General features: G+C 39.5%; 4 protein-coding genes and 1 long non-coding RNA gene across 12 annotated transcripts; 1 reads left to right on the top strand and 4 right to left on the bottom strand.

The window, feature by feature from the left end:
* Positions 1–3,682: 3,682 nt before the first annotated feature.
* LOC121744297 (protein HIRA-like) lies at positions 3,683–9,556 on the bottom strand. 2 transcript variants are annotated; one of them, XM_042137790.1, is made up of 11 exons: positions 9,507–9,556; positions 8,717–8,859; positions 7,943–8,218; positions 7,562–7,813; positions 7,075–7,472; positions 5,989–6,976; positions 5,557–5,758; positions 5,206–5,446; positions 4,998–5,120; positions 4,540–4,654; positions 3,683–4,441 (listed from the first exon to the last, which is right to left on the bottom strand). In XM_042137790.1, the coding sequence occupies exons 2-11, from the start codon at positions 8,822–8,824 to the stop codon at positions 4,007–4,009; spliced, it is 3,138 nt and encodes a 1,045-aa protein (XP_041993724.1). In that variant the 5' UTR covers positions 8,825–8,859; positions 9,507–9,556; the 3' UTR covers positions 3,683–4,006. The 2 variants fall into 2 exon arrangements, with proteins under 2 accessions (XP_041993724.1, XP_041993725.1); XM_042137791.1 differs by lacking the exons at positions 8,717–8,859; positions 9,507–9,556 and having other exon boundaries at positions 7,562–7,816; positions 7,943–8,080.
* A 743-nt stretch (positions 9,557–10,299) lies between these two features.
* LOC121744299 lies at positions 10,300–11,541 on the top strand. Of its 4 annotated transcripts, none has more exons than XR_006038543.1 (5): positions 10,300–10,438; positions 10,502–10,713; positions 10,856–11,056; positions 11,162–11,255; positions 11,400–11,517. It is a non-coding gene; the product is annotated as an uncharacterized LOC121744299 (long non-coding RNA). The 4 variants fall into 4 exon arrangements; XR_006038544.1 differs by having other exon boundaries at positions 11,364–11,490; XR_006038542.1 differs by lacking the exon at positions 11,162–11,255 and having other exon boundaries at positions 11,400–11,541.
* A 41-nt stretch (positions 11,542–11,582) lies between these two features.
* Positions 11,583–12,521, bottom strand: LOC121744622 (subtilisin-like serine-protease S). Its single transcript, XM_042138217.1, has 3 exons — positions 12,394–12,521; positions 11,790–12,327; positions 11,583–11,702 (listed from the first exon to the last, which is right to left on the bottom strand). The coding sequence occupies exons 1-3, from the start codon at positions 12,519–12,521 to the stop codon at positions 11,583–11,585; spliced, it is 786 nt and encodes a 261-aa protein (XP_041994151.1).
* A 22-nt stretch (positions 12,522–12,543) lies between these two features.
* LOC121744298 (subtilisin-like serine-protease S) lies at positions 12,544–13,119 on the bottom strand. 2 transcript variants are annotated; one of them, XM_042137793.1, is made up of 3 exons: positions 13,022–13,119; positions 12,813–12,910; positions 12,544–12,734 (listed from the first exon to the last, which is right to left on the bottom strand). In XM_042137793.1, exons 1-3 carry the CDS (start codon positions 13,117–13,119, stop codon positions 12,544–12,546), a joined length of 387 nt encoding a protein of 128 aa, XP_041993727.1. The 2 variants fall into 2 exon arrangements, with proteins under 2 accessions (XP_041993727.1, XP_041993726.1); XM_042137792.1 differs by having other exon boundaries at positions 12,544–12,910.
* A 724-nt stretch (positions 13,120–13,843) lies between these two features.
* Positions 13,844–17,646, bottom strand: LOC121742937 (protein SUPPRESSOR OF K(+) TRANSPORT GROWTH DEFECT 1-like). 3 transcript variants are annotated; one of them, XM_042136086.1, is made up of 9 exons: positions 17,012–17,646; positions 16,364–16,469; positions 16,024–16,222; positions 15,463–15,531; positions 15,296–15,370; positions 15,116–15,214; positions 14,817–14,972; positions 14,523–14,662; positions 13,844–14,182 (listed from the first exon to the last, which is right to left on the bottom strand). In XM_042136086.1, the coding sequence occupies exons 1-8, from the start codon at positions 17,481–17,483 to the stop codon at positions 14,537–14,539; spliced, it is 1,302 nt and encodes a 433-aa protein (XP_041992020.1). In that variant the 5' UTR covers positions 17,484–17,646; the 3' UTR covers positions 13,844–14,182; positions 14,523–14,536. The 3 variants fall into 3 exon arrangements, with proteins under 3 accessions (XP_041992020.1, XP_041992021.1, XP_041992019.1); XM_042136087.1 differs by having other exon boundaries at positions 13,844–14,144; XM_042136085.1 differs by lacking the exon at positions 13,844–14,182 and having other exon boundaries at positions 14,279–14,662.
* Positions 17,647–18,291: the final 645 nt, after the last annotated feature.

Genomic DNA, 18,291 nt, shown 5'->3' with positions numbered 1-18,291 from the left:
TAATATTAGCATATTTTATCACATGTGATTATATTTTTTCACAATCGAACAAAAGCATTACTAGAATTAATTTACACGATTAATCACCTCAAATTGTAGACTTCATTTACGTGAGCGTTGTACATGATCATTGATCTCGTTTAGTCTATGTTAGTTTAACATTTTTTTCGTTTTATCCATTAATTAGTTTGATTATGATATTTTAAAATTATTGTAATTCTACTACCTCAAAAATAATCTTTTCAGGTTATAGAGAAAAATAGATAAATCGTGAGCTTTAATTTTGATGTGACTTGTAAAAGTTAATGACATAAACAATTTTATTTAGGGGGTGTTCGGTTGCCAAGATTAAATCCCATGATTAAATATGTATCATGTTTGGTTTATAAGATTGAATCATACAACTTATTCTTAGATGGATAGTCTCATGATAATTAGTCATAGCCTCCCCCTCCAACTAAAATAATCCCACAAGTCATGGCAACCGAACGCAACCTTAATGTACTATACTATAATTAAATTAAATTGATAACACGAACAATACTCAGAAATATTTCATTCTTTGGCCAACTTTTTGCTTTTTGACTAATTTGTCATCTCCTTTTTGGCCAAGTAATAATTAAAGTAATTAATTTATCATAATTAGTTGCTTTAATATCTTCATTTAACTAATTTTTTATGAGTCAATCATTTCCAGTTACAGTGAGTATATCTTTATCGCTCATTTTTCTAGACTAAATAGGACCTAATAATAAAAACGTTTTAGTTCCGATTTTACGAAATACTCCATCCGTCCTCCATTAGGAGTCACATTTCTTCGTGGCACGGGTTTTAAAAATTGTTAAGAAAAGTGGGTGGAAAAAAGTTAGTAGAATATGAGTCCCACTTGTATATACTTATTAATTAGTTTTAAATGAAATGTGAGTGGAATGAGTTAGTGGAATGTGATGCCCTATTACCATTTACGGTAAAAGTGAACCGGTACTCCTATTCACGGACGGACTAAAATGGAAAAACGAGACTCTTATTCGCGGACGGATGAAATAAGGATTATCTTTGATTGGTCCTAAGAGTGAAATGTCAGGAATGCACAATCTTTTCAAAAATCACTCTCACTCTCACTTTCACTCTTCATTTTTATTGTCCCATGATTTTAATTAGAGGGACAATTCATGTAAGGTGTGGTGTGGATTATACGTACTAATTGTTTTTTTATTAAATGAAAAATTAATATATCAAGGGTAAAACTGTCATTTCAGTCTTCATTGTGATCAACAAGAAGGCCAAAAATAGACATCTATATTCCTCAAACTTGGGCCTAAGAATTAATTACGATCATTGGATATATTATTACCAACTATTAGACCTTTAGAGCATTCCCAACGGTGGTGGGAGTGTGCTCGTCCGTCCGTGCCGCTGGCAAGGACGCGCTCCGCCGCCGCTGCGCTCTTGCCGCTGGCACGGACGTGCTCTTAGCTAAGAGCATGGCCGTGCCAGCGGCAAGAGCACGGGGCGGCGACGTGGCATGCTCTGATTGGCCCGTTGATTTATCATTTTTTATTATTTTTTTAAAAAAATCGAAAAATTCTGAAAAATTCAAAATTAATAAAAAAAATATTTTCCCACTTTCTAATAAAATATATCTAATTTTTCCACACTTTTAATTTATTTTTTTCATTATTTTTACCCCAAAATTCATACTTTCATCTATAAATACTCTCATTTCAAACACAAAAAAATGACACTATACCAAACAACTCTCTCAATCTCAAATTTAGGATTTTAATTATGTAATTTTAAATTTTTAGGAGTCTAATTATGTAATTTTTATTTTTTAGGAGTTTAATTATGTAATTTTTATTATTTTTATAATTTGTGATATTATTCGGCAACGAGTAGTGGTTTTTTTAATTTTTAGGATTTTAATTATGTAATTTTTAATTTTAGGCTTTTAATTATGTCTTTTAAATTTATTTATAATTTGTAATGTTATTTCGGTTTTTTTAATGAATTTTCATATTATGGAAATGTTTTTGTTTAATTGAATTTTAAATTGAATTGTGCTCGTCCTTGCGGAAGAGCACAGCTGTGGGTGTTGTGCTCTTGTCAGAGAGCAGGCAGAAAAAGTGGGATCGGGCCCACAATCGTGCCGTTGGCAAGAGCACGGTTGTGGATGCTGTTAAACCACTAGTTATTCACTTAATATACAAGTTTGTGGTCATTGGATAAATTAGGGTGATTTATGAACTAACCACAATATGTAAAGGCTAATCACTTTCTATATTACTACTAACAATTCTCTGAATTTGTAATCACAAACACAATTTTTATAATTTATGATGACGTATTCAAGAAACAAAAATCATGAGGCGGGACAAAGTCATGAAGGTCATCACTGAGGTCGGACACGGTGCAAAAGCCCTCGCTTGCAATGAATGATGGACAAAGAACAAAATTATTTCCAAATGGTTGATTTCTTTCTTTCTTTCTCATAATAATTTTATTGAAGGCATGCATCCAATAAAAATGACCTGATCAATTTGGTCATTATGATTTGGACACCTCAACCAAATATGTATGTTGAATTGATTGATTTGATTTAGAAATAAATATTGCATGTGATCTTGGACCATTAACTAAAATGACCTGATAAATTTGGTCATTATGATTTGGACACCTCAATCAAATATGTATGTATGTATGTCGAATTGATTGATTTGATTTAGAAATAAATATTGCATGTGATCTTGGACCATTAAAGTTAAAGACAAATATAAGTCAGAGAACAAGATCAATATACGAGTAGTACTTCGGCCGTCCGCAACACTGTCATTATTCGTCCCTTAAATTACTATTCATGGCCTCACTATACTTTTTTACTCCATCTCTTAACTAACCCTCCATCTCTTATTCGTCCCTTAAATTACTATTCATTCAATTTCATTTTTTATTTTTATTTTTAACAAATTCAATTAATAAAAACACACTTCATTAAAAATAAAATAAAATTACAACATAAAATAAAAATACAACTTAGAATTAAAAAAAAACACAATCAAAATCCTAAAAAAATAAAAATTTACCTAATTTAAAATACAATTTTATAGAAAATAAAAAAAAACTACTCCGCCGGCGAATCATCCCCCAAAGGCGGTGGATGATTCGAATTTTTATTTTTTATTTTCATTTTTAAATTTTTTAATTCAAATTTAAAAAAAAATGATTTAGTGTCAGCGTGACGATGCCCACTCACGGGCCGGCGAGTGGGCGTCACGCATGGCGCCGGAGCGCGCCACGTCGCCTCGGCGCGTGGCGAGACGTCTCGCCATTCGTCACGGCGGGACGGAACGCGGAGCGGGCTGGGGACGAGACGGGACGCTGCAACGCGTCACGCCGCCGTCTCGTCCCTTAGTGACGGAATACGGGCCACCCGCGTGACGCGTTGCGGGTGGCCTTACTATCTTCAATTATTATAAGACAATTTAAACTCACTCTCTATGTGATAAATTGAACGCATCAACAACCAAAAATCGATCTTGAAAAAATGCAAATGCTCTCTTAGGTTATGTCTAAAACCGTAACCGGAAAAATGGATGACCGGTTACTCGCAGAAGCAGTCGAGCCGAGCTGCTCTGATGAGGCTCGACCACTTCTGCGACCCTTGTCATAAATTATGCGAAAATTGTGTTTTTAGAGACACGCCACTCACGTCAAGCTTTAGAGTAGAGTTTACTTTACAGCCTATTTGAAAATTGGGAACCTAAAGTTACATACAGAAATTAGCTGAATGTACGACACAATTAGAAGAAAACGAAAGATGAAATGACGTTGTAGGCTACTCGAGTACCTCAAGTGTGCGACGCTTTGTCAGCTGGAGCTTCGAATGCAGCAGCTCCCGTTGGTACCAAGCAGCATAACCTATGACTCAGTGCTCGAATGTCCGTGAGAAGGGCAGAGAAAGGCAAGTGGTCGACATTAGCATTTAGGGTTTGGTTGTCAGCCAGGATCAAGAATCCTTCTCTTTTGGAGATGGGGAGGGATTTTCCACTTGATCCGAGGCAGGGCCGTCTATGTCCATTTGCTCTGTTGCATGGGGCGTGTTTTGAACAGAATCTGCTTGAGGTTGTGTCGTCGTTGTGACAGCATCCATTTCATCGGTTGCCTGCAGAGTATGATCAGCCGGCTCGACAAGATGCTCTCGAGAGGTCTCTGCTGGATCAGAATCTTGTTTGTCTACCGTAGGAGGATTGGAATCCATTACATCTTTTGCGGGCTGGGATGGTGCAGTTGGCTGTGGTGGATTCTTCGGCTCAGAGTTGGTCTCAGTAGTGTCGTACTCAGATAGGAGATCCATGAACTCGTTGAGTAGCCGTTGGACTTTCCTGTTGGATGCCATAGCCGGGAGAATGTCTTCACGGAGGAGCTTGTGCTTATTCATTCCCTGACAAACCAACAGAGGATTGCAAATCAAAATATGCACACGCACAATATGTGGAAAATAAACAATCTTCGAAAAAAAATTAAGAACCAAGGCCTTACAAGAATAGAAGGGTCCCAAAACGGTGATTTCGAATCTGATCCAGATTCAGCCATTCCGATGGGAGGTCCGAGAAAGTTCTCACAAACTTCTCTTAAGCGGGATTCATCCGCCTCCCTACAAAGTTCTCACAGTAAGGCTACAAAATGTGTGGCAAGCATTACATAATGCACAGCAACATCAATAATCATTGGCATTATCCTATTCCTAGCATTTGCACTCGTAAACGTTCTCTATATTAGGTATCAACAATGATCTCGTGATATTTTTTCTGTTCGGCTTATACCATTGTCCCGACTATAATGATCTCTCTTGTTATTGTTTCTAATTTCATTTTATACACACTCCATTCTAGTAGATATACCGAGGAAGGAAAATGAGAATAGCAGAAATATTTATCCGGAGACTTATCCAATCGACTACCGCAGGCAATACGACAACCACAAAGAGCACGCCATACCTTGCTAAATAGCGAACGTAAGACAGAAGACACTGGCGATATTCATTAGGAGAATTCAAAGCCAAAGCAGATGCCAGCTGAGCTTCCAAATGAGCACGTGTTTGCATTCCGTCATCAGTCACTCTGTATTACAACAATACGGTTTAAACAAAAAATCGTTTATGCAACCACAAATCAATCATAGCATAGACAAACGATGCATTCAAACCTGCTCCACCCCGGTTTCCGTGCCAGGTATTTCCTGACATCAACCTGTAATGCGGCCAGCTCACCACCAAGAGCAGAACCTAGGGTCCAGGAGCTAGAGAAATTCGAAGCAGGAAAACAATCATCTGCGACTCTCAGCCAACACTTGAGACTCATGTCAAATAAATACGCATGGCGTGTGGCCAAGACAACGAGGGGAGAACCGGATTTGGATAATTTTGCAGATATAACTTTGACTGTACCTGGATGAATGAAAAGAAGAGAAACATTAACAGCATTTTCTCACACGTGTAACATAATCGAACTGCTATAGTTAAGCTATTTATTCAAAAAATCAGATTTCGTAGCTTACCAGCATCGGATTTGAGATCCGTTGTTACCAGTGAAGCTAAGGAATCCTGCAGTAGACACGTCTTGTTGAAAAGATCCCAAACATACAACGACGCCTTCCTTGTGACAACTAACAACTTCCAGAATTCATCACAATCGATAAATACTGCTGCAGAACCAATCATCAGGGTTGGCATGGCACGCCTCCCACATCTTGTGTAAACCTTTACAATGGCGAATATTTGCAATCAATAAATAGAACTACTATTTATCACATCATTCACGCAGAGAGAAAAAAATGTGTGCATCACAAACTATGCTCACATGGCTTGTAGACACCATATTACGACACATTTGAAAAACATTATTTTTAACATCTAACAGCACGTAATTACATATAAAACGCGTAATAAATCTTCTAAGTAACGTGAAATTGGGAAGTAAAGTTATAAACCTGGAGTGATCCATCTTCACAACCAACAGCCCAGAAGTTCGAATTTCCAGACAAGACAGTGACCTTCCCAGAGATCCTATCAGACCAAAGATTCTGAGACCCTTGTGTACAAGAAAGTTCTGTTTCTCTAATCATTAAAGTGTTTCCTGCTCCCACAATATCGCTAACTGCATGCTCTCTCGGGCGGGCTTCCAAGCAAATTGCATCTTCCCCTTGTTTGTTATCAAATACTCGTATCGAAAGGATACTACCAGAAGGTAGTTGACCAACCTGCTCAACATTATAGCTTGTGTCTTTACTCCCAGAGGCAGGAACCTTCTCGATAATCAAGTTTTCACTAATAGATGCTCTAGCCGTGACACCAGAGCGCTCTCTTATATCGGCACTCCCGCCTACAACCTTTCTTATTGACCCTTCTCGACTACCATTACCAGTATGTATCACTCCGTTATTGTCCATGTTTTGATCTGAAGATTTCACAGCTAACAGAAGACCATCAGAGTGATGATCAATAGATGTTGTCTCCTGATGGGCAGTGACACCAACTGCTTCTGGTATTATCCTTTTCCGACCATCAGGGCGTCTATATTCTTTCTGCCTTACTGGGGTTGACATCCGAGCTGAGGCCACCTTATTCGATACATGACCGATAGCTTCATCAGTTTTCTTTCCAGCATTTACAACAGCCTTACTAATTTTTTTAGTGACTCCTAAATCAACTGAAGGTTTCAGAGATGCCCGACTCTCTGGAACAGCTGTATGCGTCTTTTTATTTGGAGTTTGCTTCGCAGAAGCTGCTTCAAGCAATAACTGTGCTGGAGTCTCAGCTAAGTTTCCCTGCCGACCTCTGACATCGCCATAACGATTCCTCTTCAAATCATCTACTTCAGCATCAGTCAATTTATATCCAATTTCACTAACTTCAAAATGGAATGTTGCCACTGTCCCATCCAAGGAACAAGCGAATAACGAGTAGCCATCAGGGCTCCTGCAAATCACCAGAAAGATGCAAATATAAGGATGCAGCTAAAGAAAAAGGAATCACAGCGCCGAGGAATAAGAAAATGCACAGTAAATTTAAATTACCAGGTGAGGTCCACCACACTTTGAAAGAAGAAATGCTTTGCCACGAAAAGAGGTCTCGGGCTAGTTGTAGTCCATACAGTTATGGTGCGGTCCTGACTTCCTATTGCAATAACATTATATGGCGTTGAATCTTTTCCTTCAACCTTTGAAGAGCCATTGCTCCAACCAACCGGGGAAGTTTTTAAGTCCTCGGAACTGGAGGGAGTCCTCCGAAACATTGAATGGTTGAACTTAGCAACAATTATTGGTGCATTATGTCCTAAGAAGTCAAATGTGGCAGACCATTCTCCTCTCTCGAGAACAGGTGCAGAATGCCTGGGCTTCTGAAAACCATGAGTCGTAGTTACAAAATGACCACACGGTGACCAGTCTAGCCGTCTGAAGAAGGTGGAGCCCAGCTGAAAATGATAATTCAAAGTATAGCACGTAAATGGAGGGTAGAAGGAAAATGAACAAGTATACGTTTTACTGCCGTTCATTAACTTACAGATTTAGCCCAGTGACCATCGGTTCGATGAGCAAGGCTCCAGTCACTTGTTCGCCAAATTATGACAGTCTTGTCATCTGATTGACTAGCTATAAATGACCCGATAGGATCCCAAGCCACACCCTTTACGAGACTAGAATGACCACGTAGAACTGCAGTGCAGATTCCGTTACTCATGTCCCAAACATGAATGGTGTTATCCAGACTCCCACTGGCCAATGTCGAATCATCAGGAGACCAATTAAGATCCACCTACTTTAAGCATAGAACAAAATTAAAACATTGATTAGAGCACACACCAAAATATAATGAATAAAAGGTGTCAATGCCTGCAAGATTTAAGCTAGCAACAGTACACAAGGAAAATAGCACTTGTATTACCACATCAGCAGTGTGCCCTCTCAAAGTAATGGCAACTTTCCAGTTCTCAACATCGGGTGGTTCACCACTGCCAAACTCTGTGGTTCCCGAGCCAGGCTTCCGCTCGTGAACAAGAATAACTTGATCATCAGATCCAGATGCAATATACCGCCCATGCTTAGCCCACCTAACACAGTTAACAGACCCAAAATGGTCCCGCAAAGTTGCCAAAAGCTTCGAAGCCGAATCATCGTTCTGCATCTCTCTGCCAACAGACTTCATGTTCCAAATGCGAACCTGAGATTTTAGCCAACCACATTATTAAGAGAAGAGAACTCAAGTGGAATTTCAGTAAATAAAATACATAATTATAATAAGATTTCTCAAGCTACTAAAGTAATTGTATAATCCCAAATCCAGACACAATAAACAGGAGCATTGAAACGATAAACCATGGATTCGTCCGTGATTTACCTCCCATAGACATATGTATAAAATCAAGATAGTTTATAGTTGTAATCCACAAAATGTCCCTTAGTTTTAAGCTTTCTTGATCTTATTCTCAGCAAGCTAACCAACAAAGACACTTGCTGGTTCAAGATTCATAAAAGTTCAGCATAACTCTATCAATTCGAATACATACAATCGATTACTTGAACATCAAATGCCATATCCAAAAATACATCATCACTGCAAATTTCTTAATAACTGAACTTCTGCAAGTCTCAACTTCCAATGCTCCAACAGAAACACATTACCACAAAATAGAATACATTAGAGAGGAAAATAACATACCTTGTGATCACCACCACCAGTTGCAAACCTGAGGCCACCAGGCTGGATATCAATGGAGAAAATCTGAGTGGTGCCATGCTTAATCCAGCTAGGTTTCTCTGCTTTCATCTTTAACCACTCCAAAAAAGCTTCACCTCACAAACCTAATTAATTTAGGAGAAAATTAGGGAATTGAATAAGGGTTTTTGTCTTACTTAAAACCCTCAAAACCCATCCAAGGTCATGCCTTGCAACTCAATCAGATCCCAATGAGTACCAAAAAACTCTAAATTGGGACTCCCTCAAACCCAGAAATTCAAGAATCGAACAAATTCATGAATGAATTGGGATTAGGCGGAACATTCCTAGCGCAAAAGGGGGAAAAGGGAAAACGTTTTCGAGCCATTAGCAGTTAGAGAGGATATTATTGAATAAAAAAAGAAAAAGAAAATCTTGAGTTTGGGAAATTGGGAAAAGGTTTGAAACTTCGGTGACAGAGAAAAACCCTAGTAAGAATTTGTGTGGGTTACGTAAAACAGTGTAAGAATTTGTTGCGAAGAACAGACAAGAGGAGAAATTACTTTAAAAGTTATTCCTTTATTGCAAAACACAGAAAAGGGAGCTCAGTTATTGAAAGAGAATCAAGGCATCCAAAGAGAAAAAAGCAAGAACCACCGATTTTTGTATTTTGTAGCAAATAAAATGATATAATAAGTATTAATTATCTTGGTTAAATAACTTGGTTGTATGTATGTTCAGCACGTGCTTCAAAACGTTTAGTTACACTGAAACTGAGTTTAAACAAAGGTACCTGACCTGTGATCTTTGTAATTGTCATGGAATCTCTTTCAATTCACAAATCTCAAATCATAGTTATACACTAGCACATCACCAATGAAGTTGTTAATGCATTGAAAATTGTAGCTGTGTTATATAATGGTGGGACAGTTTTCATATTACATGAATGCGCCTAACCTGTTTGATGAATTTCTGCAGAGAGATGTATCTGATACAACCATTATGCTGTCAAGAATGGAAATTTGGATAATGAAGAGAGTGTTTCATGAGACGTTGCTCACGGATTGTGCTGTCAAGAAGATGTCGGAACTGTTCTCGGCCTGCTTGATGGGTGCAGGATGTCACCCCAGATACAAATGATGTACGCGATGATATAAATCAGAGGGACAACACAGAAGGAAGCCCATCCTTTCTCGGCCCGTCCAAAGGCCAGCAGCCTTCCACTTCGAATAGATTCCAACACTTCAGCAGAGGCTTATGATCTTCTGTTGATTTACTGGTCATTTCTCTTACAAATTACAAGCATTAATGAATTTATGATATTGGGGAAGCATGAATTGATTTTGGATCTTTCTGCTCTGTTCAGAGTGTATTTCTATGTTGAATAATAAAGGAAAACATAGAGATATAAATGAGACACTTTTCTATTGCAAACTTGGTTACATTTTGATGAGGTTGAATTCAATGACAATTACATGAGCTGTTTGAATGTGTTTCCTAGCCTCACTCACACGCTTCCTAGAGAGAGATGTTGACAGCAATCGGACTCCTCACGACGTGTGTTCCATCAGTCCATGTCAAAGCTCCAAACACGAAGTTCTCGTTGCTGCCTTTGTAGGGTGTGAAATTTATCACGAAAGACATCTTTTCCCCCGCCTGTTTGAAGCTTATTTCGTTCGGAGTGACTGAGACGTATGCACCAGCGGGAGAGTCTACTTCCACCTTGTATACAGCCGGCCCTTCCCCATAATACGTAACTGTTCTATGCACTGATATGTTCCCTTTCAGGTCCGAGACTCCAATTGACGGATAATTGAAGTCATACGAGGATGCTGTGGTGTTCCTGCAGTATGTCGTCTCACCAGTGAGGTTCTTCAGCTGACCAGGGCTTGCACCGGTGCTGCACAGGAAATCAATGACGTCGCTGCTGTCAAAATCGTAAACCAATCCGGGGTCGACTGCTGCAGCCGGATTGACATGACCGGATCCATAATCGAAAGGTGAGGCTTCAGTTCCATTTGGATGTCTTCTAATCGAGCTCCTAACGTTGTCTTGAGTCGTTGCTACAGCAAAATGGACAGAGTTAGAACATGAAGCACGTTGTAGGCTTAGTTTAAACGTTACCTGTTGTCATTATCGCAGACTTGATCGCTGCAGGGCTCCATGAAGGATGGACAGATTTGACAATGGCAGCAAGAGCAGAGACATGGGGGCAGGACATTGAAGTGCCCGAGATTATGTTGTAGTCGATTTCTCTTCCAGCCGTGTTGACAGTGGCCAAGGGAGACCACGCTGCCAGCACGTTCACACCTGGCGCTGTTATATCCGGCTGAAAATGAAAAGGTGAAAGATATGAGTTTTTATCTCTTCTCCACTTGTTTGTTTCTGAAAACTACTTACAAACACATACTTTGATTATATCCGAGCTGATAACATTAGGCCCTGCAGACGAGAACATTGCCATCTCGGGCGCTGGTTTAGTCGGCTGAACTGTCACTGTCTGTGATATTCTAGCCACTGGGTTTCTGTCACAACAGAACCGGTATAGTTAAGGAACTAATATATGATGTTTAGATAGACGAAAGTCAAACTTACTGGTTCGAAACCATGTATGTTTGAAGTTTTTCTGCTTCTTGAATGTTGATTATAGTGCCTGGGATTTCAAACTGAAATGTGATGTCTTCAGCTAGTGGATCAACCAGTATTATCCCCACACCACCAGCTTGTTTCACAGTAGCAGCCTTTTCGTTTCGTGAATCAAGAATTTCTTCGAGCGTGCAGACAACTATCCTCCCCTTAACCAGAGCCGGATCTAGGGTGTCGCTCTTACAAAAGCTGGCAGATAAAACAGAATCAGACACTCGAAGATTCAAGAACGAGAACAAGGAAAGTACCTCGCGTTTGCAGAGGGAACCCCAGCCGCTGCTGCTGCACTCCCAACCACCAAACCGTAGTAGTTGTTCATCTGAAAAGGGTTTATGCTAAAACCCTTCAAACAAGCAAGACTTGATATTAGAAGCATGAAGAATAACAGGTACTTTAATCAATGTAGGTGTTTATATGATTGATTGATTACCCTTATAAGTTGTGAATTTCCTAGATATATATTACTCTGAATCTCACGATCCATGGTGCTCGCTGCGACAGTGAGGATCCACGGAGCAGCATTGGTCACAGTTCCGGGGAGAAAGCTGTTACCAGCTGATGCAGAAACGACTACTCCTTTCTGGAACGCGTGAAAGCTTCCAATGGAATTTGCATCTCTGAAGTAGACAGACTGGGGCGGACCTGGTCCGAGCGACATTGATATAACATCCACGCCATCACTGACTGCATCATCCATCGCGGAAAGGATGTCTGCATCACTGCAGAAGCCAAACCAGCAAGCCTTGTAGATTGCCAGACGAGCTCTTGTTGCGCCTCCTCTCACTGTGCCTTTCCCTATTCCAAACACGCTGATGTTGGGAACCTCTGAGCCAGCAATGGTGGATGCAGTGTGTGTTCCGTGACCATCAGAGTCTCTGGCCGACAGGAAAAATGTCTCGTTGAACGATTCAAGAGGCCCGGATTCTGCTACAAATCCTTGGTAGTAAAATCTTGCTCCTATTATTTTTCTGCAAATAGGAATCACAATGCATCATAACAAGTAAACTGTGAAACTATGAACATGCTTATTTTACCTGTTGCAGTTTGACAGGGTGAAGTTTTCACCGGTTGAGCACACACCCTTGAATTTCATGGGCACTGGACCTAGCCCGTAGTCGTTGAAGCTCTTGGACTCGGGCCACACCCCTAAACGTAGGATCATTCATTTTTCATTCTAAAATTAGTTAGCATATAAACAGACATTCTAGAGGAGAGCATGTACCCGAATCAATAACTCCAATGATCGTGTCGGATGTAGAGTCCTTCAACGATTGATGGCTATTTTCCAAGTTGGTTACACCAAGAAATTCCCACGAGTGCGTTGTATGGATACGGCTTGTCTTGCTCTCGAACACAGATACTACTGAATCACTCTCTGCAGTCAAAAGAAACAAATTGTTATCAGAACACAGATGATTCTTGTAAGAGATATTGAGTTCAGGAACGGACGAACCTTGGAGCTTTCTTGCTTGATCCGAGGTTAGCATTGCGGAGAAGCCTCTGAACGTCTTCGTATAATGGTGGACCACTGCACCCTGCGCCCCCTCGTGACTGAAAATTTAACCAGGAAAACAGATGTTAGTTTCAGTATGTCTATGCTATGGTTTTAGCAGCTTCGTTTTTCGATATCTGCTCAAAGATGGAAGAAGCTCAAAGCTTTACCTTCCCATTACCGAGGTAAGCATCTCATGGTTAGCTGTGATCACTGACTCTGAGTCCTCGAACGAGTGCTCACCCATGTAAACTACATAATGCTGCATGATTCAAGAAAACGAGGGGAAACATTAGTCGCGTGTAGTGCACAGGCACGACGTTGTACTGGTGCACGTATCAGTAGTATGAGTTCATGCAGTCCGTACCTTTCTAGTAAGACCATCTCCACTTGCTAGTGCGAATCGAAACAAGAGAAGTAAGGTAAAGAGTTTCACCAAATCCATGTTGCTAAAGTGAGTGTTTTGAAGGAAAGATTAATGTTGGTGTGGCTTTTCGATTACTTGGGAATTTATACACTATAAGTTTGTGCTGAATCTATTTTTTCAAGCCGGCTTTCATCAACTTTTTGCCTGAGTACAAAACATCATACAAAATTTTCAGATAATTGATTGAGTATAAATGTATGGTTCCAAATGAGATTCTGAAGCCGGCTTCTGTTAGTATCCTTGATGTGTGATTTTTATTAGTTTTTCAATTCAAAATAGAACAATTGTTCAAGAATTTTGAAGTATGAAAATTGGATTGAACTGGTCCATGTATATAATATATCATCAGAATAATATCATAATACTGAAGTTACATCCATTTGGAGCAAGATATATCTCAGAAAATATAATTGCAGCATCCAATGGCTTTACTTTGTCAATAACAACTCATTATGTGATGTACTCCCTTCGTCCACAGAAAATAATTTCATTTATGGACAACATAGATTTTATCAAGCAATTAGTAAATTATGAGAGAAAAAAAATGGATAAGATAGAAAGGAAAAAGAGGAAACACGGTGAGAAAGTTTTCATAGATTAGAAAATGAGACAGATTTACGTGGAGGGTCAAAATGAAAAAATGGGACTATTTTTCGTATACAAAGAGTCTCTTATAGCAGCTACTCCTCTACCATCATCAGCAACTGTTGATATAAATACTTGAAAAATGGCAGAACAGCGACCAGCAACAGCAGCCTTCCCTCCTTCACATTTGCTGGTGGAACGATACTGACTGTACCAGGAGTAAATGTCGCCTGCAGCTTGCTCATCCGATCGTGAGGGTAGTGCCTCGTCTCCATTGAATTCTATAGTCACGTGCGAAAAAAAGAGGACACGTTCACTCCTGTAGATGCCATATATCATAACAAATTTACTATATATGTAATGAACCTTTTTTTTTCTAAAACGATTATGGAATGTAAGAATTGCTAAAATAAGATAATCAAGAATCACAAACACACCATATTGACAACGTTTCTTGGAGTAGTTTTAAATTTTTATGTTTGTACATAATAATAGTACAGCAATTTGGGAAGTGTCGGCTCATTTTTCTGGCCAAATGCTGGAGGAAAATGTGAAACCGTCTAACCTTCCCGTTTGACGAGGCTAATATCTGAATGCAGTAGAAAAAAACATAATATACAAAAGTCACCGGGTACACAAGTCTTAGCAGGCTAAAGCACCTCATGTTGGTAGGTCAGCCTTCCTCGCCAAATTCCTTTGTGAATCTCTCATGCACATCAAGATCTGATTTGCTCACCGTTGGCCTTTGCCTCGCAAGCACCTTGTCAAAGTCTGTTTTTGATATTGGAGGTGGGTTGATCTACAAAAGCATCAGGGTATACACAATTTAGTTGCTTATGAGGAGAAAGAGGCTCGTGCAGAAATATATACCGACGTACATTTACTTACATTTAAACATCATTATATTTTACACATATTACAATATACACGTGGCCTTCAACTAAAGTTTGTACCTGTGCAGCAAGTCCTTTTGCAGCAAGCTCCTGCATGGTTATCTGGACGGCACCAGGTTGCTTGGGTCCACATGGCACCCATGAGCCACTAGGTGTGTTAATGAAGAACATTGCATCTTGTGTTTTCCGTACAGGCTCAAATAGGACATCTTTAACCTGTTAAAGTCATTCGCATCAATTCTAAGTCCAAAAAGATATGGGCAGGTTCCGATGAGAATGGCTGTGGCAGCACTAAATAATAAATATTTAGTACAAAGACTATCTAAACATCATCTATAAATAAACAGTTGCAGACTTACACAGACAGATATATCTGAACCAGAAAAACCTTCTGTTTTACGAGCTAGGCTTTCAAAGTCGCTTTCATTCAAGTTATGAGGAGTATCTCCTAAATGCACCTGCAAAAAAGCCACGAGAGATGATTTTAATCTTCAATTCTGGTTCAAATCCAATTAGTGAGATGAAAGAGTGCTTCATACCTTGAACATGTGCTGCCGTGCCTTCACATCTGGTAGAGGGATATAAATTCGCTTGTCAAACCGCCGCCTTATAGCCTATACGAAATAAATATATTAATAAAAAAATAATATCAAAGTTGAATGAAAAATGTCTATTTTCCACCATCAACAGTGCAACTAACTATTACCTGATCAAGAGCATAAGGAGTGTTAGTGGCAGCAAGAACAAGAACTTTGTCATCATTGTGTCCCACCCCCTGATGTATATAAGATAACAATAGAACTGGAAAATGTCAAATTTTCATTTCAAATGGTATAGTCAAACAGTACAGGACAGAGCTAGGAATCCTACTAATCTAAGCTTAATTGTCATCTTATACACTTGTAAGCTGAACATCACATAAAATAACTTTTGAAGTTTAGAGATACAATCCAAATTTATTATGTACTAGTATTTATTGCTCAAGGGTATTATATAAAGTTAATGTTGAAGTCTGGTGTTCAATATATCAAATAATATTGTTCCACGTGAACTGCATGAGAAGAATACAAACTTTCCCAATACAAAAACCAACAATAAATCCAGGATAATAGTGAAGGGAAAAAGCGATATAATCTATGTTCTAGATGCAGGGTATCCATGTTCATGAATGATAGAAATTCTAGTAAGAGATCTTCTTAGTTCTTAACAGATGCAAATAACATTTCTAGGCTTAATTTCAATCTTTATGACCCTTAACTACAATTACCTGCATCTGCACAAGCAATTCTGTTTTGATTCGTCTAGATGCTTCACTTTCATTCCCTTCCCCACGCTGTCCACAGAGGGAATCTATTTCATCAACAAATATGATTGAGGGAGAACTTTCACGTGCCATTTGAAAGAGATTGGAGACTAGTTTTTCACTTTCACCCATCCATTTTGAAACCAAGTCTGAAGAAGAAACACTGAAAGAAAACAGCAGATGCCATTTAACAACTTCACAACTACAAGATCATTGAAAAAGAAGAAAAGGAGACAACTGGATAACAGACTTTTCAAGCAACATTGGCAAGCAGAAAATACATATAATGAGGAAAATAAATGACCTGAAAAATGTTGAGTCAGCTTCAGTGGCAACAGCCTTGGCCAAGTATGACTTTCCCGTTCCAGGAGGACCATACAAAAGAAAAGCCCTCCAAGGGCGCCTCTTACCTAAAAAACGTAACAAGCTAGGCATTCAAATCATTGACCATGCTCTAAACTGAATGTGCTTCCTCTATTGTGTACCCAGGTACGGAAAAGGACCTCGTTAAGTTCCATACCCAAAAGTATTAATACATCTCTAATCATAATATAATCAGAAGGTTAAAATCTTCCATCCTTCATCATATATTATCAATTGTAAGGATGAAAATGAAATAAGTAGGAAAGACCTCAAAATAAACTTATCAGTTATCAGTATCAGAGCAGGACTGCGGAGACAACGATTACATTACGCACAACAAAAAACAATGCAAGCCATGCCATCTTTCTCTTTGTGTGCTCAGCACCTCTTACGGTCTTACCCTTAATCTACGTGCCCTAAAATTATGATTCCGACTACATTTACTTATAACAAACACATATTCACAGTTCAAAACCACAACAGGCTTAATACGAGCAAACAGGATACCTATTAACCAGGAAACACATAAAACACCGCCATAAACCAATCACTTATCATAGCATGCCAAAATACAATCTCGAAATCATACCAGTAAAGAACTGCGGGAACTTCACGGGGAGAATCACGGCCTCCTGCAGTGCCTGCTTCGCACTCTCCAATCCAGCCACATCATTCCACTTAACATTCGGCTTCTCCCTAACAATCGCCGAGTTGAGCCCGGCCCGAAGCTTCTCCTTATCCCCATCCTCCCCCTCACCGTCCTTCCCGTCCTTGGGCTTGGTCTTCGGCCGAGTCGCCACCGCCGCGTCCCCATTCTCGGCGGGGCCCGATCCCCCCTCGTCGAGCACAGCGCGGATCTCCTCGGCCCGGCGCAGGTACTCGGTAAACTTCTGCGTGATCGCCTCCTTAATCTTAGGGTTTTTCTCATACTTGAGGTGCGTCTTGAAATACTCGAGCGCGTTCATGTACAGCGGGAAAGCCTTGGCATAGTTTCCGGCGTTATCCTCGGCGACGGCTTGCCGGACATACTCGATCGCTTGCTCCTTGAAATTGCTATACATCGTCGCCGATCATAAATAATTGAGCTTTTCCGGCGGCCGAATTGATCGATTTCAGCTCGATTTCGCGTCGGATTTGGAGGCGCGGTGAATTGGGAGTTTATGTAAAGAACAAAATTGGGATTTTGCTGTGGCTTGGATGAAGTTGGGAATGGATGCAATGAATTGTTGACTTCAAAATTGAAATCGCGTCGCGCTTTATTGGGCTTTCTTGTATGGGCCTTACATTGGATTGAACTAGTCCATGTGTTTAATAGTGGAGTAATATGGTATTTGCTCTATTCGTACAAAAAATAGTAATCTCTCTATCCTACCAAATATGACCCACTTTCTTTTTTAATTTCTCTCTACCAAAATGACATATTACTAAAAATAAAAATACATTTTATCTCTACTTTATTTCATCTCTCTTACTTTACTCTCTCCACTTAACACATAAAATAAAGTTACATAAATCCCGTGTCGCCCAAGGAACATGTCATCTTCCTTAGAACGCAGAAAGTACTAGTAATATTATTTGTAGATGACGTGGTCATCAGTAGATTACGGAGGTTAATATACAATTAGTAAAGTAGAAGAAAGAAAGAAAAAATGAGTAAATTATGAGATAGGATAAAAAGTTATGAAAATGTTTTCATAAATAGAAAAATGAAAATAATTTCACAGATGGACCAAAATGAAAAAAATAAGGCTATTTTTTGTAGACGGAGTATCATTTTAGCCACTATTGATCTGAATACATGGAAAACGGCAGAACGATGGCCCACAACAACAGTCTTATCGCCTACGCGTTTGCTGGTGGAACGATATC

The sequence above is a fragment of the Salvia splendens genome, chromosome 8 (assembly GCF_004379255.2).
Source record: "Salvia splendens isolate huo1 chromosome 8, SspV2, whole genome shotgun sequence".
Classification (NCBI taxonomy): domain Eukaryota; kingdom Viridiplantae; phylum Streptophyta; class Magnoliopsida; order Lamiales; family Lamiaceae; genus Salvia; species Salvia splendens.
The sequence above is the reverse complement of the archived record's forward strand: the minus strand, read 5'-3'. Positions and strand labels throughout refer to the sequence as shown.

Coding starts and splice junctions, on each gene's coding strand:
- LOC121744297 (XM_042137790.1), bottom strand. CDS start 8,824: ATGAAAGCAGAGAAACCTAGCTGGATTAAGCATGGCACCACTCAGATT. Junction 7,814..7,942: donor GAGGGCACACTGCTGATGTG/GTAATACAAGTG, acceptor TGCTTAAAGTAG/GTGGATCTTAATTGGTCTCC. Junction 6,977..7,074: donor AGTGTGGTGGACCTCACCTG/GTAATTTAAATT, acceptor GGTGATTTGCAG/GAGCCCTGATGGCTACTCGT.
- LOC121744622 (XM_042138217.1), bottom strand. CDS start 12,521: ATGATCCTACGTTTAGGGGTGTGGCCCGAGTCCAAGAGCTTCAACGAC. Junction 12,328..12,393: donor ACCCTGTCAAACTGCAACAG/GTAAAATAAGCA, acceptor TCCTATTTGCAG/AAAAATAATAGGAGCAAGAT. Junction 11,703..11,789: donor GAAATTCACAACTTATAAGG/GTAATCAATCAA, acceptor GCTTGTTTGAAG/GGTTTTAGCATAAACCCTTT.
- LOC121744298 (XM_042137792.1), bottom strand. CDS start 13,119: ATGCAGCATTATGTAGTTTACATGGGTGAGCACTCGTTCGAGGACTCA. Junction 12,911..13,021: donor CTTACCTCGGTAATGGGAAG/GTAAAGCTTTGA, acceptor TTAAATTTTCAG/TCACGAGGGGGCGCAGGGTG.
- LOC121742937 (XM_042136086.1), bottom strand. CDS start 17,483: ATGTATAGCAATTTCAAGGAGCAAGCGATCGAGTATGTCCGGCAAGCC. Junction 16,470..17,011: donor GTTCCCGCAGTTCTTTACTG/GTATGATTTCGA, acceptor TACGTTTTTTAG/GTAAGAGGCGCCCTTGGAGG. Junction 16,223..16,363: donor GCTGACTCAACATTTTTCAG/GTCATTTATTTT, acceptor GTTTTCTTTCAG/TGTTTCTTCTTCAGACTTGG.